The sequence below is a fragment of the Amyelois transitella genome, chromosome 12 (assembly GCF_032362555.1).
Source record: "Amyelois transitella isolate CPQ chromosome 12, ilAmyTran1.1, whole genome shotgun sequence".
NCBI lineage: Eukaryota > Metazoa > Arthropoda > Insecta > Lepidoptera > Pyralidae > Amyelois > Amyelois transitella.
The window spans coordinates 4,401,629-4,414,320 of record NC_083515.1 but is presented as its reverse complement, the minus strand read 5'-3'; the positions used below and the strand labels follow the sequence as shown (position 1 = coordinate 4,414,320).

At 37.6% G+C, this 12,692-nt stretch overlaps 3 protein-coding genes across 3 annotated transcripts in view; all 3 read right to left on the bottom strand.

The window, feature by feature from the left end:
* Positions 1 to 1,304, bottom strand: part of LOC106142592 (inactive rhomboid protein 1) — a 96,594-nt gene extending 95,290 nt beyond the window's left edge. Inside the window, exon 1 of the mRNA XM_060946957.1 lies at positions 1,077 to 1,304. Coding sequence (XP_060802940.1) covers positions 1,077 to 1,099 — 23 coding nt within the window. The 5' untranslated portion in view covers positions 1,100 to 1,304. The remainder of the gene's footprint in view (positions 1 to 1,076) is intronic.
* A 3,720-nt stretch (positions 1,305 to 5,024) lies between these two features.
* Positions 5,025 to 5,528, bottom strand: LOC132902337 (uncharacterized). Its single transcript, XM_060946961.1, has one exon. It carries the CDS (start codon positions 5,526 to 5,528, stop codon positions 5,025 to 5,027), a length of 504 nt encoding a protein of 167 aa, XP_060802944.1.
* A 6,387-nt stretch (positions 5,529 to 11,915) lies between these two features.
* Positions 11,916 to 12,563, bottom strand: LOC132902318 (uncharacterized). Its single transcript, XM_060946891.1, has one exon. The coding sequence runs from the start codon at positions 12,561 to 12,563 to the stop codon at positions 11,916 to 11,918; it is 648 nt and encodes a 215-aa protein (XP_060802874.1).
* Positions 12,564 to 12,692: the final 129 nt, after the last annotated feature.

Sequence of the window (12,692 nt, the reverse complement as noted above, 5' to 3'; positions counted from 1 at the left end):
ACAAGGAAATCAATTGTCATGTGTACAACCAACCGTACAACAATGGATCTTCCCTTGTTACGTACATCACAAAGTTATCAAAAGAGTTTTTATTCTCAAAATTCTTCCAAACCAATTTCCTTTTCGTAATGGAAATGTCAAATCTATAAAGTGCCTATAGAAAATTTGTAAACTCTCGCCGAATTTATTTAAAGACATGTTATTTAGGTACCTATAGGTATTATTATGTTTGAGGCAACATTTAATGGAAAAGTAAACACGTGAAGCGTCAAAAGTAAGGAAGTGTCAGGGGTCTGGTCTGACACTGATCTGATATTTCGATTTGCAAAGTTTGTCCTATGTTACCAATACATTAGTGAACACAACTCTACAGTGACCTCACTGCCATTATTTCAAAGTAAGTTATTTAACAAATTTGCATTTTTGAAGCACTTATATTACAGGGTCACTATGATATTTTTTCTTCTTTTACTTCATTAATAAATTTGACAAACAAAATTCTCTCTCCAATAGAAAACATATTTTAAAATACGTATAAATTTAACGTACCCGTTCATATTCCCACGATTCGACCGAACAGTATTATATTACCGTATCTATTTCATACACATACATATATATGTGGTTTTTAACAATAGTAGTTAGTAGATCTAGTTGAACGATAAATCACGGAAAATAATATTTTCTGTATTATTTTTTTTGTTACTATTTTTATTACAAATTGTCATTGTAATGATAAATAATTTTAGAGAATATGAAAATGTCTACTATATACTCGTAACTAAATCAATGAGTCCATCAATTTGTGTAATAGGTACCATATATATTAAAAAATATATTACTTCTTCTTCTCCTGTGCCTGTTCCTTATTTTAGGGTTTTCCCCCCTCATAATCTAGCGCCAAGACTAAAATATATATAAAAATTCAAATTTGTAATTACAGTATGACTACACAGGTTCTACGTAACTTCCATAAAAGATAGCAAGATGATCGATAAATTGTTTTTTTTTCGGATAATTCCTAATTTGTAATTCTTTTCTATAAAAGAAAATACGTTTGATTATTAAAAACTTACTTTTTATGTTTATCAGAATTCATGGGAAAATCCAATCATCTCTGCACATTATTTACGACAAACGACACTTCACCAATAAACACACACTCATACACACATTAATGTTTTATTCATACACACATAAGGCTTATTATACTAATTTTGAGACAAACTGATATACCAAAGTTAGGTAAATCCGGCCAAAAGAAAATTATATACATAGAGAATAAAACGTCTCGGCCGTGGTTATCGCCACACTGAATAAGATAATGATTACCTCATTATCAAATAGTGCAAGGCAAAAATACGTTCACTGATAACGATTACAGGTGATAGTGACTTCTATAAATTATATACAACAAGTATACTTGGATGATTCACGCATGTATCATTGATAGTAAGCCGAAGCCGAGCATTCAAATAGATGAAAGACGATATTTTTATAGGTGACAAAAGTTAATTCTAGGTTACTCTTTATACATAATATGTAGTTACACTTTATCGAATAAAAAGAAATTTAAATAAATATCTTAAATATTTACAATTCGATGTAACCTTATATTATGTAGCCTAAGTTTCCTTGATAAACTGGTAATTGTTGGCAATACTGAAGGAGAAAGAATACGAGTTACCAACACGATGGTCTGACCAAGTAAAGAGGGCTACATCCTTATTCAGATTCTTCGAGTTGGTGAAGATTACATCAGTAATGTGGGAATCACTAGAGAAAGAGAGTTCATTTGCTGAATGCAACCTACGACTTTGTAGATAATAGATAATATTTGTTATCAACTAGTAAGTATTGTTAATCAGTATAATATAAAAAGTAAAAGTAACTGATAGCGGGTATCTCTGAAAGCAGTTCTAAAACTTTTAAACCTTTGTGATGTGAGCATAGATAATATAGGTTTTTATTATTTCGATTTCTAGTATAATACTAATTACGATAACCTGTTTATTATTAAGCTACGGAGGTAAAACGTAGAATTTTATTAAAAATCCCTATTCCTACGCAGTAAACTACGTTCGACCTCTCGAGTAAATCAATAAAATTTACAAAAACAGTGGAATATTTTGCAATTTAAGACGATGATAAACACGTGGTTTTTCCTTTAAAAAAACGTTCTGCCTACGCCGTAAGGGAAATATGTATGTGTGTATGAAATAAGTACATACATATTTCCTTATTTCATACACACATACATTACACTTGGTACTGGAAAATGATGACATTTACAACAATTTTTACGAAGTATCTCAATGCTTTATGACGTTTTTACCCCTAACGGGACAGACAGAGCCAACAGTCTTGAAACGATTGAGAGGCCACGGTCAGCCGTATGGGTTAATAATGGAATTGAGATCAAACAAACAGTTGAATGTGGCCTTTCAGTCTTTTCAAAACTGTAGGCTCTGTCTACCCCGCAAGGAATATTGTCGTGACTATTTGCTTGTATGTATTTGCTTTCAATATTCCTGTCAACATACTCAAATCAACTTTTAATGTTGTGATCTTTCAAACTTACACAAAAGGGATTTGAATCCTTGAAATTACCAACGGTTTTAAGCTGAATAGTAAACAAAGGATTAAATTCACACGTAAAATCGATAGACTGCACGAGACCAGCGGAAATTTTGTAAATTTAAGAGGCAATAATATAAAACAAAGCATCCGCATAAGGGTAGATGCCAACTCTTGGTACTTATCCAACTCTCGAAACACTGCTTTAGACTGTACCGCGTAGATAAATTTAAATTGTTCAAGTATTTGTGCCTAGGAATTTTATGGTGAATGTTAAGTTGCTTAACCTAAACAGAAGCATTTGGCAAATACTACGAAGAATATCAGTTAAAACAGAATATGGTGGTAGACTGATAAATTTTAACAGAATTCATTCCGAAGCTATTGTCAGGCAGGACGAAATTCGTATCAATTCAATATTCTAGATAGGTACCCCTTCTTTTCTAAAAAGTTATTCGGTAATAAGTACATACATATAACCACATCTATATCCCTTGCGGGGTAGACAAAGCCAACAGTCTTAAAAAGAGAGAAGTCACGTAGCTGTATGGCTTAATGATGGAATCGAGATTCAAATAGTGACAGGTTGCTAGCCCATCGCCTACAAGAGGAATCAAATTGTAGAATGATATTTTTCGGTTATATTCATAGCATTAGAGGAGAGATTAAACTTAAAAAGCATATAATTGATACATTACAAGCTGTCTATTATACGTTTTTCGCGTCTTCTTCTTTATAGCGTGTCAACTTTGGTAGATCATATTTGCAAAGATCAGTTTGACGCTACTAATATGGTATTTTCGGAGGCATTACATAGATACTCGTACTTTAGTGAGCAGTTGGTATGACATGCAAGACGCGAAAGTAGGTGCGCGATCGTCTAAAGAGAGACGTCACAAAGACAAGCCATACATATAACCACGCACGTGTTTATCCCTTACCGCATAGACAGAAGCAACAATCTCAAAAAGACTGTAATGCCACGTTCAGCTGTATGGCTTAATGATGGAATTGAGATTCAATGAGTGGCAGGTAACTAACTCAGCGTCTAAAAGAAGAATCCCAAGTTCATTAACCTTACCCTTCATTGACTTTTACAATCTGCATGTGAAGAAAAGCAGCTGGCTCACCATATGTTTTTCATCGATATCAGACCAGTGTGTAAGTTTGCACTAAATAAATATACTCCTATACCCTTATTCGCCTTTTACGATGGCCAACTTGAGTTCGGAGGCTATTCAAAGGCTTCTATGTCAGCCATTGTAAATCGTGTCCAGGGGAAACTGAATGGTTTAGACATGCGTTTTAACACATAATATGTACTACTCCCGAAAATTTTAACCAGAATGGAAAGTACATAGTTTTATGTGTACATCTTTGGAATTCTAAGACTATCACCAATCAAAACCATTAGTAGTGACTCACGGACTGATTGACTGATTAACAGACAGAACAATCGAAACCACTCAGTGTTGGAAGCTGAAATTAGGCTTTTATGTATATATCTTGGGGATTGAGGAGAGGGACTAAAATCATTTCTTAGCGAGCGAAACTGCTGACGGATTTATTTATTTTTGGTAAATTTATTTATATGTACTTATATAAACAGGGATCGTGGCAGGTGGTAAAATGTAGTCTCTGCCTACTTTTTCGGGAGAGTGGAGAGATATTATATTCGTATGTATTAAGAAGAATATTCAATAAACCTTTTATAATACCTATGAAATCGTCGTCCATGGAACGGTAAGCTATTTAAACTTTAAACTCTTAGCAATGGTATGAATGGAAACCTCCGTTTTTACGAGTATTTACAAACAAAGTAGCGTTTCGTTTATTTTCGGTAAATTGAGTAAATGTGTTTTAAATATATTTTCGTTTATTACTGAATATGAATTCCCATGGAATAGATTAGTGTCTAATCAGATTGAATAAACGGCTCGTCCCAAACCGAAAATCGTTAGCACCGCGATCATCAATCACCCAGTATCAATTTTATCCACGAAATATTAACCAATTACAGCCAGCCTCGGTGTCATTCAAAACGAATCGTTAAAAACCCTTTGAGCCCTTTTGGGCATACCTATCTCCGACGTACCCCAACTCTACCCTACCTAAACATTCCCAATCCGATCAATACCTTACATTATAACAATAGCGAATTTTAGAACCTTCTGATAACATCAATGTATTATTCTAATCGATTAATTTTATAGGAGGATTTCACTCTGACGAGAGGTGAGGTGACTTCAAGGTTGAACCTTAAATGCGTCATTAACTTTAAAGACCGGTAGAAATACATTTACCGTGAACAAATTCATTAATCTCTACCTAATTCGCCTTCCTGACTAGTGGCCGTAAACGAAATAAGAAATCTAACTGTTCTTATACCTTGGTGGTACAAAACGGATTTGATTGATATATGTGACGTTGTGACGTTGTTATGGTACTCACCAATCATGTGGAGGTTGCGGTCTTCTGCGAGCCTGTACACAGCATGGCGGCTCCTGTGGCTCGCAGGGCAGCTGTAGAGCTGGTGGTGGCGGCGGCGGTGGGGTGCAAGCTAAACGACGAGCTGCAGCAGCACCTACGTACTCCACATAGCGCGTTGGAGGCGGTGAGCCCGCGATGTCTTCGCGGCAAGCGGGACCGCAACACTTTCGTGGTGCCGGAGGCCGGCACGCCAGCCCGCAGTACACCGGCGGTGGAGGCCGCAATGGTGCCGGCGGCCTGGGCACGTACCGCTCGACGGGTACGTGAGCCGCTGGAGGCACATAACGAGGGCGTCGCGCGCGCTCCGCTTCGGCACAACGGCGCACACGCCTCGGGGACGCTGAGAAACGGTCCGGCAGCGGCGCGGGCGGCGGCGGGCTGAGCCGCTCCGGCGGCGCCACGCTGAACGCGCCCGCCGCCGGAAAACGCTCGCACGGGGAGCGCGCGTACTCCTCGCCCATGGCGCGCGGTCAGCCGGGCCCGCCGCCGCCCGCGCGCCCTCCCAACCACGACGTCACTCCGTTTCACATACCGCGCGACCACTCCGACACTATCACTTACGGCACGCGAATCTCTGCGGGGGCTGCAGCGCGATCCCGATGTCCGCATTCACTCAGCGAGCGCCATGTCGCTACCGATCGATAGCCGCGCGATGCGGGCTCAAAGTTCGCCCGCTGCGAAGCTTCGGCCGCGGCACATTTCACCCGCGACAGTTTATCTCTAGGATCCTGCTCAGATACAGAAGCTGGGGCGAGGCGAAAGTGCGTCCTCAGCCAAGATGGCTGCTCTCGTCATGTCCGCGTGCAACGCGCTTGCGCGTTTTATGATTCTGTGATGTGTTTGTTTTCACTAGATCCAAATCGACTTGTATTCCGTTTCACAAATAAGTCCCAATGCGATTCGTTCACTGCGTTGTATTGAACAGTCACTAACTACATATAAAATAGGGTTGCGATGCGCGGTTTATGGTGTTTGAGGTCGGGTGACTCGCGGGTGACGTGCGTCGCGAAGGCGCTCGTCGTGGGGCAGAGCAGCGGAGTGCGCCGGCCCGCGGCGGCGGCGACGTCAGGTCGGTGCGCGTATCGACGCTGCGCTCGACGCGCCGTCGCGCCGCACCGCGCGTGCCTGCCTTCACTCTGCTCCGATAAAAACACTCGATTGCGAAACGTCCGTCGCAAAGCCTACTTTTAGTTTCAGTCTCCGTGCAGGCCTTAATTTGATCCAATTATATCAAAAGCCCTATTTTCAATTTCGGCGACCTACTCAGCGCTTTAGAAACAAAGTTTTGAATCACACACCCGCAATCTTTGAATTGCTTTTAACACAAAGGGTAGAACGGGGACAACCTTTTATCGGACCCTTCTTAAGCATTATTAATTTTAATTTGCTAGGCTTGTTGGTACCAGGTAAAATTTTGAAATGAATGGACAAGTCCTTATAGATAAAAAATATCTAAACATTCAAATAATCACGTATTTATCCCTGGCGGGGTAGACAAGACCAAATAGTCTTGAAAAGACTAATAAGCCACGTTGAGCTGTTTGGGTTTATGATAGAATTGAGATTCAAATGGTGACAGGTTGCTAGTCCATCAGCTAAAAGAGGAATCCCTATAACGTTGTAATACCCATTATATTATCGTTTTTTTTTTAATGAATGAATATACTTACTTGGTCCAAGAAAAGGAAAATTTGCTAAATCTTTTTTTTAAATATTTTCTAGTTTTGGGCATCGAAAGTATGTTGTATAAACCACAAAATATGTTGTCAATTAAATAAGAGGCGAAGACACATTTTTTTATGTAAGTGTATGTTTGTTATTCGATAACTTTTGTCGTTTTTGAGATATTCTCGATTTTGTAAAAATCGTGGTTTCTAACTTCGCAACGATCTAGTAGTTATAACAATAGATTTGTTTACCTTATTTTTGCCGAATAGTGAAAGCGTTGGGTCCACGTATAGTCATGTTTCAAGATGACCCTATTAGGAGGAAGATAAACTTGACCAGTTCGATGCGATGTAGCGCTTCATATGCTACATGGGGAGGTTTCCTCCTGCAGAGCATTGTTTAACATTTGGGCTTAGGTTTTAACATCAGTAAAAGCCATAAATAAACACTCAGCCATAGTGGGATTGGAACCCAGGTTCGTTGACGGGATTATACTTTAGATGACACCACCATGCGACCGACGAAGCCTACATGCGAGTGTAATCAAATATGTTAATCATAACTTTAACTAGTGGCCGTGTGGTTCCCGGCACCAATACAAAAAAGAATAGGACCACTCCATCTCTTTCCCATGGATGTCGTAAAAGGCGACTAAGGGATAGGCTTACAAACTTGGGATTATTTTTTAGGCGATGGGCTAGCAACCTGTCACTATTTGAATCTCAATTCTACCATTAAGCCAAATAGCTGAACGTGGCCATTCAGTCTTTTCAAGACTGTTGGCTCTGTCTACCCCGCAAGGGATAAAGACGTGACCTATGTATGTATGTAACTTTAACTAATGTATTATCGATAGGGAATTACGAGTATTGGTTCCCTAGGGTTGCTTTCATATAAGTTCATAAACATATTTCAATCACGCTCCCCATGCAATGTCTAAATGGAATGAGCTGCAGTGCTCAACGAAGTCTCTACAATAGATTTCTCGCTAAATTTATCATGGCAAGTTTATGAAAATAGTCCTTGAGAGTTCACGTCTTTGGAGTTTGTTGGCGTAGACTGAAATTGTAACAAAATTCTTTATCATGTTCGATCGTAGTTCAGTAAACTAGCGAATCCGGGCCAAAAAGAAAACTTGCAAAATAAAGTTTGACAAAACGAGCCACGGATTCGAGGTTGGGCAAAAACTTGTCTATTGCTATCTTTTCATTCCTGAGAAACATGTCTTCCTAAATCCGTACTAAAACGTAAATAAAAAAGGTTTATTTTTCATTTATATTAATTTACTTGTTGCTTCCCCAACATTAAAAGAGAAACACCACACATAACATATTTATCTGTAGATAAAGAAGTGACTAAAGGAAAAAGCATTTTACATAGCATAATTTAATAAAAGGTATTAAAAATAAAGGAAAGAATAATGTAAGTAGGTAGGACATACAGGACGTAGCTGTAACCACTTCAAGTCTCGAAAACGTTATGATGAGAGCACACATACAAGTACAAAAAATAGATTTGCGTGGAACTATTAAAAAAAACCCGAAATAAATACGGCGCCATAATAAATTGAATTTTCATTTTCTTTGAACATTTTCTTGTTGATAACTAAAGAGAATACTTACGTAACCACTCCATTCATTGGTGCGACAGCTTGCCATCTGCGGCCAGCAACTTCTTGGGAAAATAAAATTAAAATATTAAGTTAACTAGAAAACAAAGTACAAACCTTAAGTTTACTGTATCATATCATGTACATATATGAAATATTGAAATTTGGCATACAGAATTCGCCTGTGCTAAGAAAGTTTACAATACTCTTAAAAAAATGCAGGTTAACCTGACCGATAAATAATTCTCGTGCGTTGTAATTGTGATTAGTTTATACTTTCTCTTAATAAAGAAATTACAGAAAAGATACCTCCGTCAAACGTGAATATCGATGGCAGTAGTAGAGTTAACGATATGTTGTAATATAACACCGTACTAGGACCATTAAGACTATCGGTCATCATATAACTGATTACAATTTAATGACCCCACCTTATTTGACTCCTTCAATTCAAACAAATCTTATACTATCATCCTTTCAATTAATGAGTATTTTTGGGTTCTTGCTTCAGAAAATCAGGTTAATAAAATGATCCCTGCCTTGTCTATCAGCGCACGCAATAGGTATTTCACTATTTACATACAATTAATGATGTAGGTATCCACTAAAGAAAGACTTTTGTTAAACTCGTCTGGTTTGGTATCAAAAAATACCTACTAGTAAGTTTTGGACATATCTTCATTCTCATTTTGCTATAATCTCGTTTTACGGGTGAACGACTATTTATGTAGGCCACGAACAAGACGCCGGAACGCTGAGAATGTTTTTGTTGCTAAAATAGAGGAAGTATTGAAATATTCTATAGCCTGGATTGTTTTCTCAGGATATAAAGAGATGATTGCAAATATTATCTCTCAGTCAATTATTTTAACACATTTCGAAGTAGCTCCTTTCCCTTGGGAATTATAGGAAGCTATTAAACAATTTTTGAGCTTTTGCTTTCTAAGAAAATTATAAAGATAACTATTAAATTTGTATTGTTGTAAGTATTTGAATCTTAGAAACGAAAAACAAATTACTAAGACGATTTTTAAATAATACTTATATTAAACGCTCACGTAACGTACCTTATTAATAGTATAATGCAATGCAAAAGTTTAAAATCAACTTTAAGACTAGACTAGAACTTTGGTAGTAACAAAAGGATCAACCATACCACGTGAGTAAATCCCCAGACGTAAGTCTAGTCGTTATTAAACAAGAGTATTTATTTCTAAATGTGTTATATTCATTTACACCCAAGTTTTTTCTTTGCTGTCTAATCACTAGGCCGGGTGACGGAGCAATTAATAAAATTATATACCTACTGAAAACTGAAAAGTGTCCTTTTTCTTGTAAAGAGATCTATTCATACTGTCTGTCCTTTACTGACCCAATTATGGGGAATAGGACGCACGAGGTGACAAATACGGACACCTGTCACCTAATCACATTAGTTAGGGTTGCTTTGTAGCAGTTTGTACCTACTGGTTGAGTTTTGAAAGCAGCCATTATTAGGTATTTTTTAACTTAAATATAAAAAAGGAGTATGCTAAGGAAGGTTTTGGAAAGTTGGACAATTTGCGTACTCCTCCGGGAAGTAGGCATTATTATTATGTGTGTAACCATACTAATATTATACATACATGTAATCACGTCCATATCCCTTATTGGCCTTACTAATTTCAGAGCCAAAATTCTTGAAAAGTCTGAAGACCACGTTTAGCTAAATGATGAAACTGAGATTCAAATAGTGACAAGTTGATAGCCCATCCCTTTAAAGAAGAATCCCAAGTTTATTAGCCTTTCCCTTGATTGACTTTGACAATCTGTGCGGAAATTGTTTGTCCGTCTTAACGTACGTTCGTCAAAAATAATCACCATGAAATATAAGGTACATATACACATACTTAGTGCGGAGTAAGAAAAAGGACAAAGGTGGTTAAGACTAAAAAATGTGTGAAGACTAAATATGCAATTGTAACGATTACATCAAAAAAATATGGCACTTAGGCATAAGCTTATTGAAAGAAATGAATGATATTGCAAAATAATCGTTTTTTGAAAGCATTTAGAACACACAGCGTGCTATAATACTTTTTTTGCTTTTCGCTATGAACATTTTTTACAATTTGTTAGTAAAAGGTAACATCAATAAAACAAAATCATAATCATATATTTTATTTATTATAAATCATTAAAATACACAATGTCACATGGTATTCAGTCTTAAAATATTTTTACAAATTTCTTATACTTACTAGACGTACTTAATTGAAACTGGGTAATTATGTACTGGCAACTGAAGTACTGATTAATAATTATTATTATAGTTATAAGTAGGTTTTTGATAAGCTGGAGCATGAACTGGCTCCGGACAATCTTCCCAAAGCCACCATATTGTGATCAATACTTCTAGATTTATTAATAACAGAGATATCGTTGGAATTGCTAACTTGCTAATCAATGACTTTAAGCCTCCTTTAGCTAACATGAGGGGCCTCACAATTCCATTTATAACGATGTCTTTGAACCCTTTCAGCTCTAAATCATCAGCCGATGATCCGGTAAGTAAGGCGAGCACTAAACCAATTAAACCACTGACTTTGCTGGCTACCTTCGTTGTCACAGGTTTTACTAGATCCAGAGCTGGCTTCAGTAATGAAATCTTTGATGCTGAATGATGGTGCGCTGGCGTTTGAGGTGCATATGACTCGTGATGATACGAAGGCGGAGGCGCATATGATTCGTGATGATATGAAGGCGGAGGTGCATATGATCCGTGTTGATACGAAGGTGGAGGTGGCACGTACGAAGGAGGTGGTCCGTAGCTCGGTCGTTGGGCATAACCGTACTGTTGTGGTGGTCCATAAGCGGGATAACCATAATCTCTTGAAGATCGTTCTTCTGAAACTTCATCTTTTTCTTCTGATATATCACTAAAGGCTCTCATTATCTCTGAGATTGCAGTTTCCCCATTTTGTTTTGTTTCACTGTTTGGTGGAGCTAATTTTGGTTCTCCTGGCGTCGTATGCAACAATGGAGACTGGGAAGCACCAATGAGATTTCTATTTGGTGACCGAAACTGTTGACTACCAGAAAACGGTCTCAGTTGTCGAAAATCTGCAGATGGATTTTGCATTTGAAAACTGGGATTGAACAAAAATTGGCCAAAGCAAGAATTCCATTGCCACACCAAAACAACAAATGTGAACAAAACGTATGTTTCCATGATGAATAAAATCTGTACTGAAAAAATCACCAACGATTTATTTCATATATCGAAGCAATAAAATAAAATGCTGACTGCCTTTTACAATAAGGCGCAATTCTGTAGCATAGAATTATAACTGTGCATAAAGTACAGAAGGTGTGTTATTTGTTTTTAAATTTCTGATATCCGTTATTTTTATTGTCGTATCGTATTTTCTTTTTGATCCGTATAATTACTATTTATAAAAGTCTGGTTACATGTGAATTAACATCATTTAAAATGGCGCCACATTTTTTTTTATGTGATGCTGATTTTACTTCTGGACATTTTACTTCTATGGTGAATTTGAATCATCAAAATAACACTTCGATGTGTGTCCTACATATTCCAAGTTTTGTTATTATTTGTGCTGTCAGCATTACAATTGAAGGAGAGACATTCTGCAACATGTTCGCCTGCGAAAAGCCTTAACATATTTTTGGCTAGTGCACTATTTTCATCTATGTCGTCTATTAAAGTAAAAGTAGCAGCAGCTCCTAGGTTACTAGTCCACGCTGATGAAGATCTTGCAATTACACATGCTATTCTTTCTACACACCCCGTCATCATTCTTCCATGAAAATGTTTTTTCTTCTTTTTCTTGAAATACTTCATCATTTTCGATATCCACGGCCAAAGGAGAAAAGCTTTGAGTCCAATTTTGCCAATTAATACAAAAACAAGCGGGAACAGCATCAGTTTTCCTACTAGGAATTTCAAAAATACGATAACAGCTGCTGATATCATAATCTTGGCTGCACTGCCGAGTATGTTGGCAAAAGATGTTAATGTGTCAGGTTTGGCACACGAAACCGGGTAATCATTTTCGAACACTTTACGTACCGGTTCACCGTAGTAGGTTGAAGCTCCTGTGAATAAGTCCAGGAATGGCAAGGCCGGTGCGTGCGCCGGGGACTCCGTGCTCATTCCTTGCCCGTGAACCACGGCAAAGTAAACAAATAAAACAACTGCAAGAGTCACGATCATGGCTACACTGTTCCGCCTCGCCTAACTTACTTCATTTATAACTTTATCCATGACATTTTAATTTCATGATACAAAAAGCAGGAATAAATAATTAGCTCTGTCAACTCGGATAACGGTACCAGGGTCATG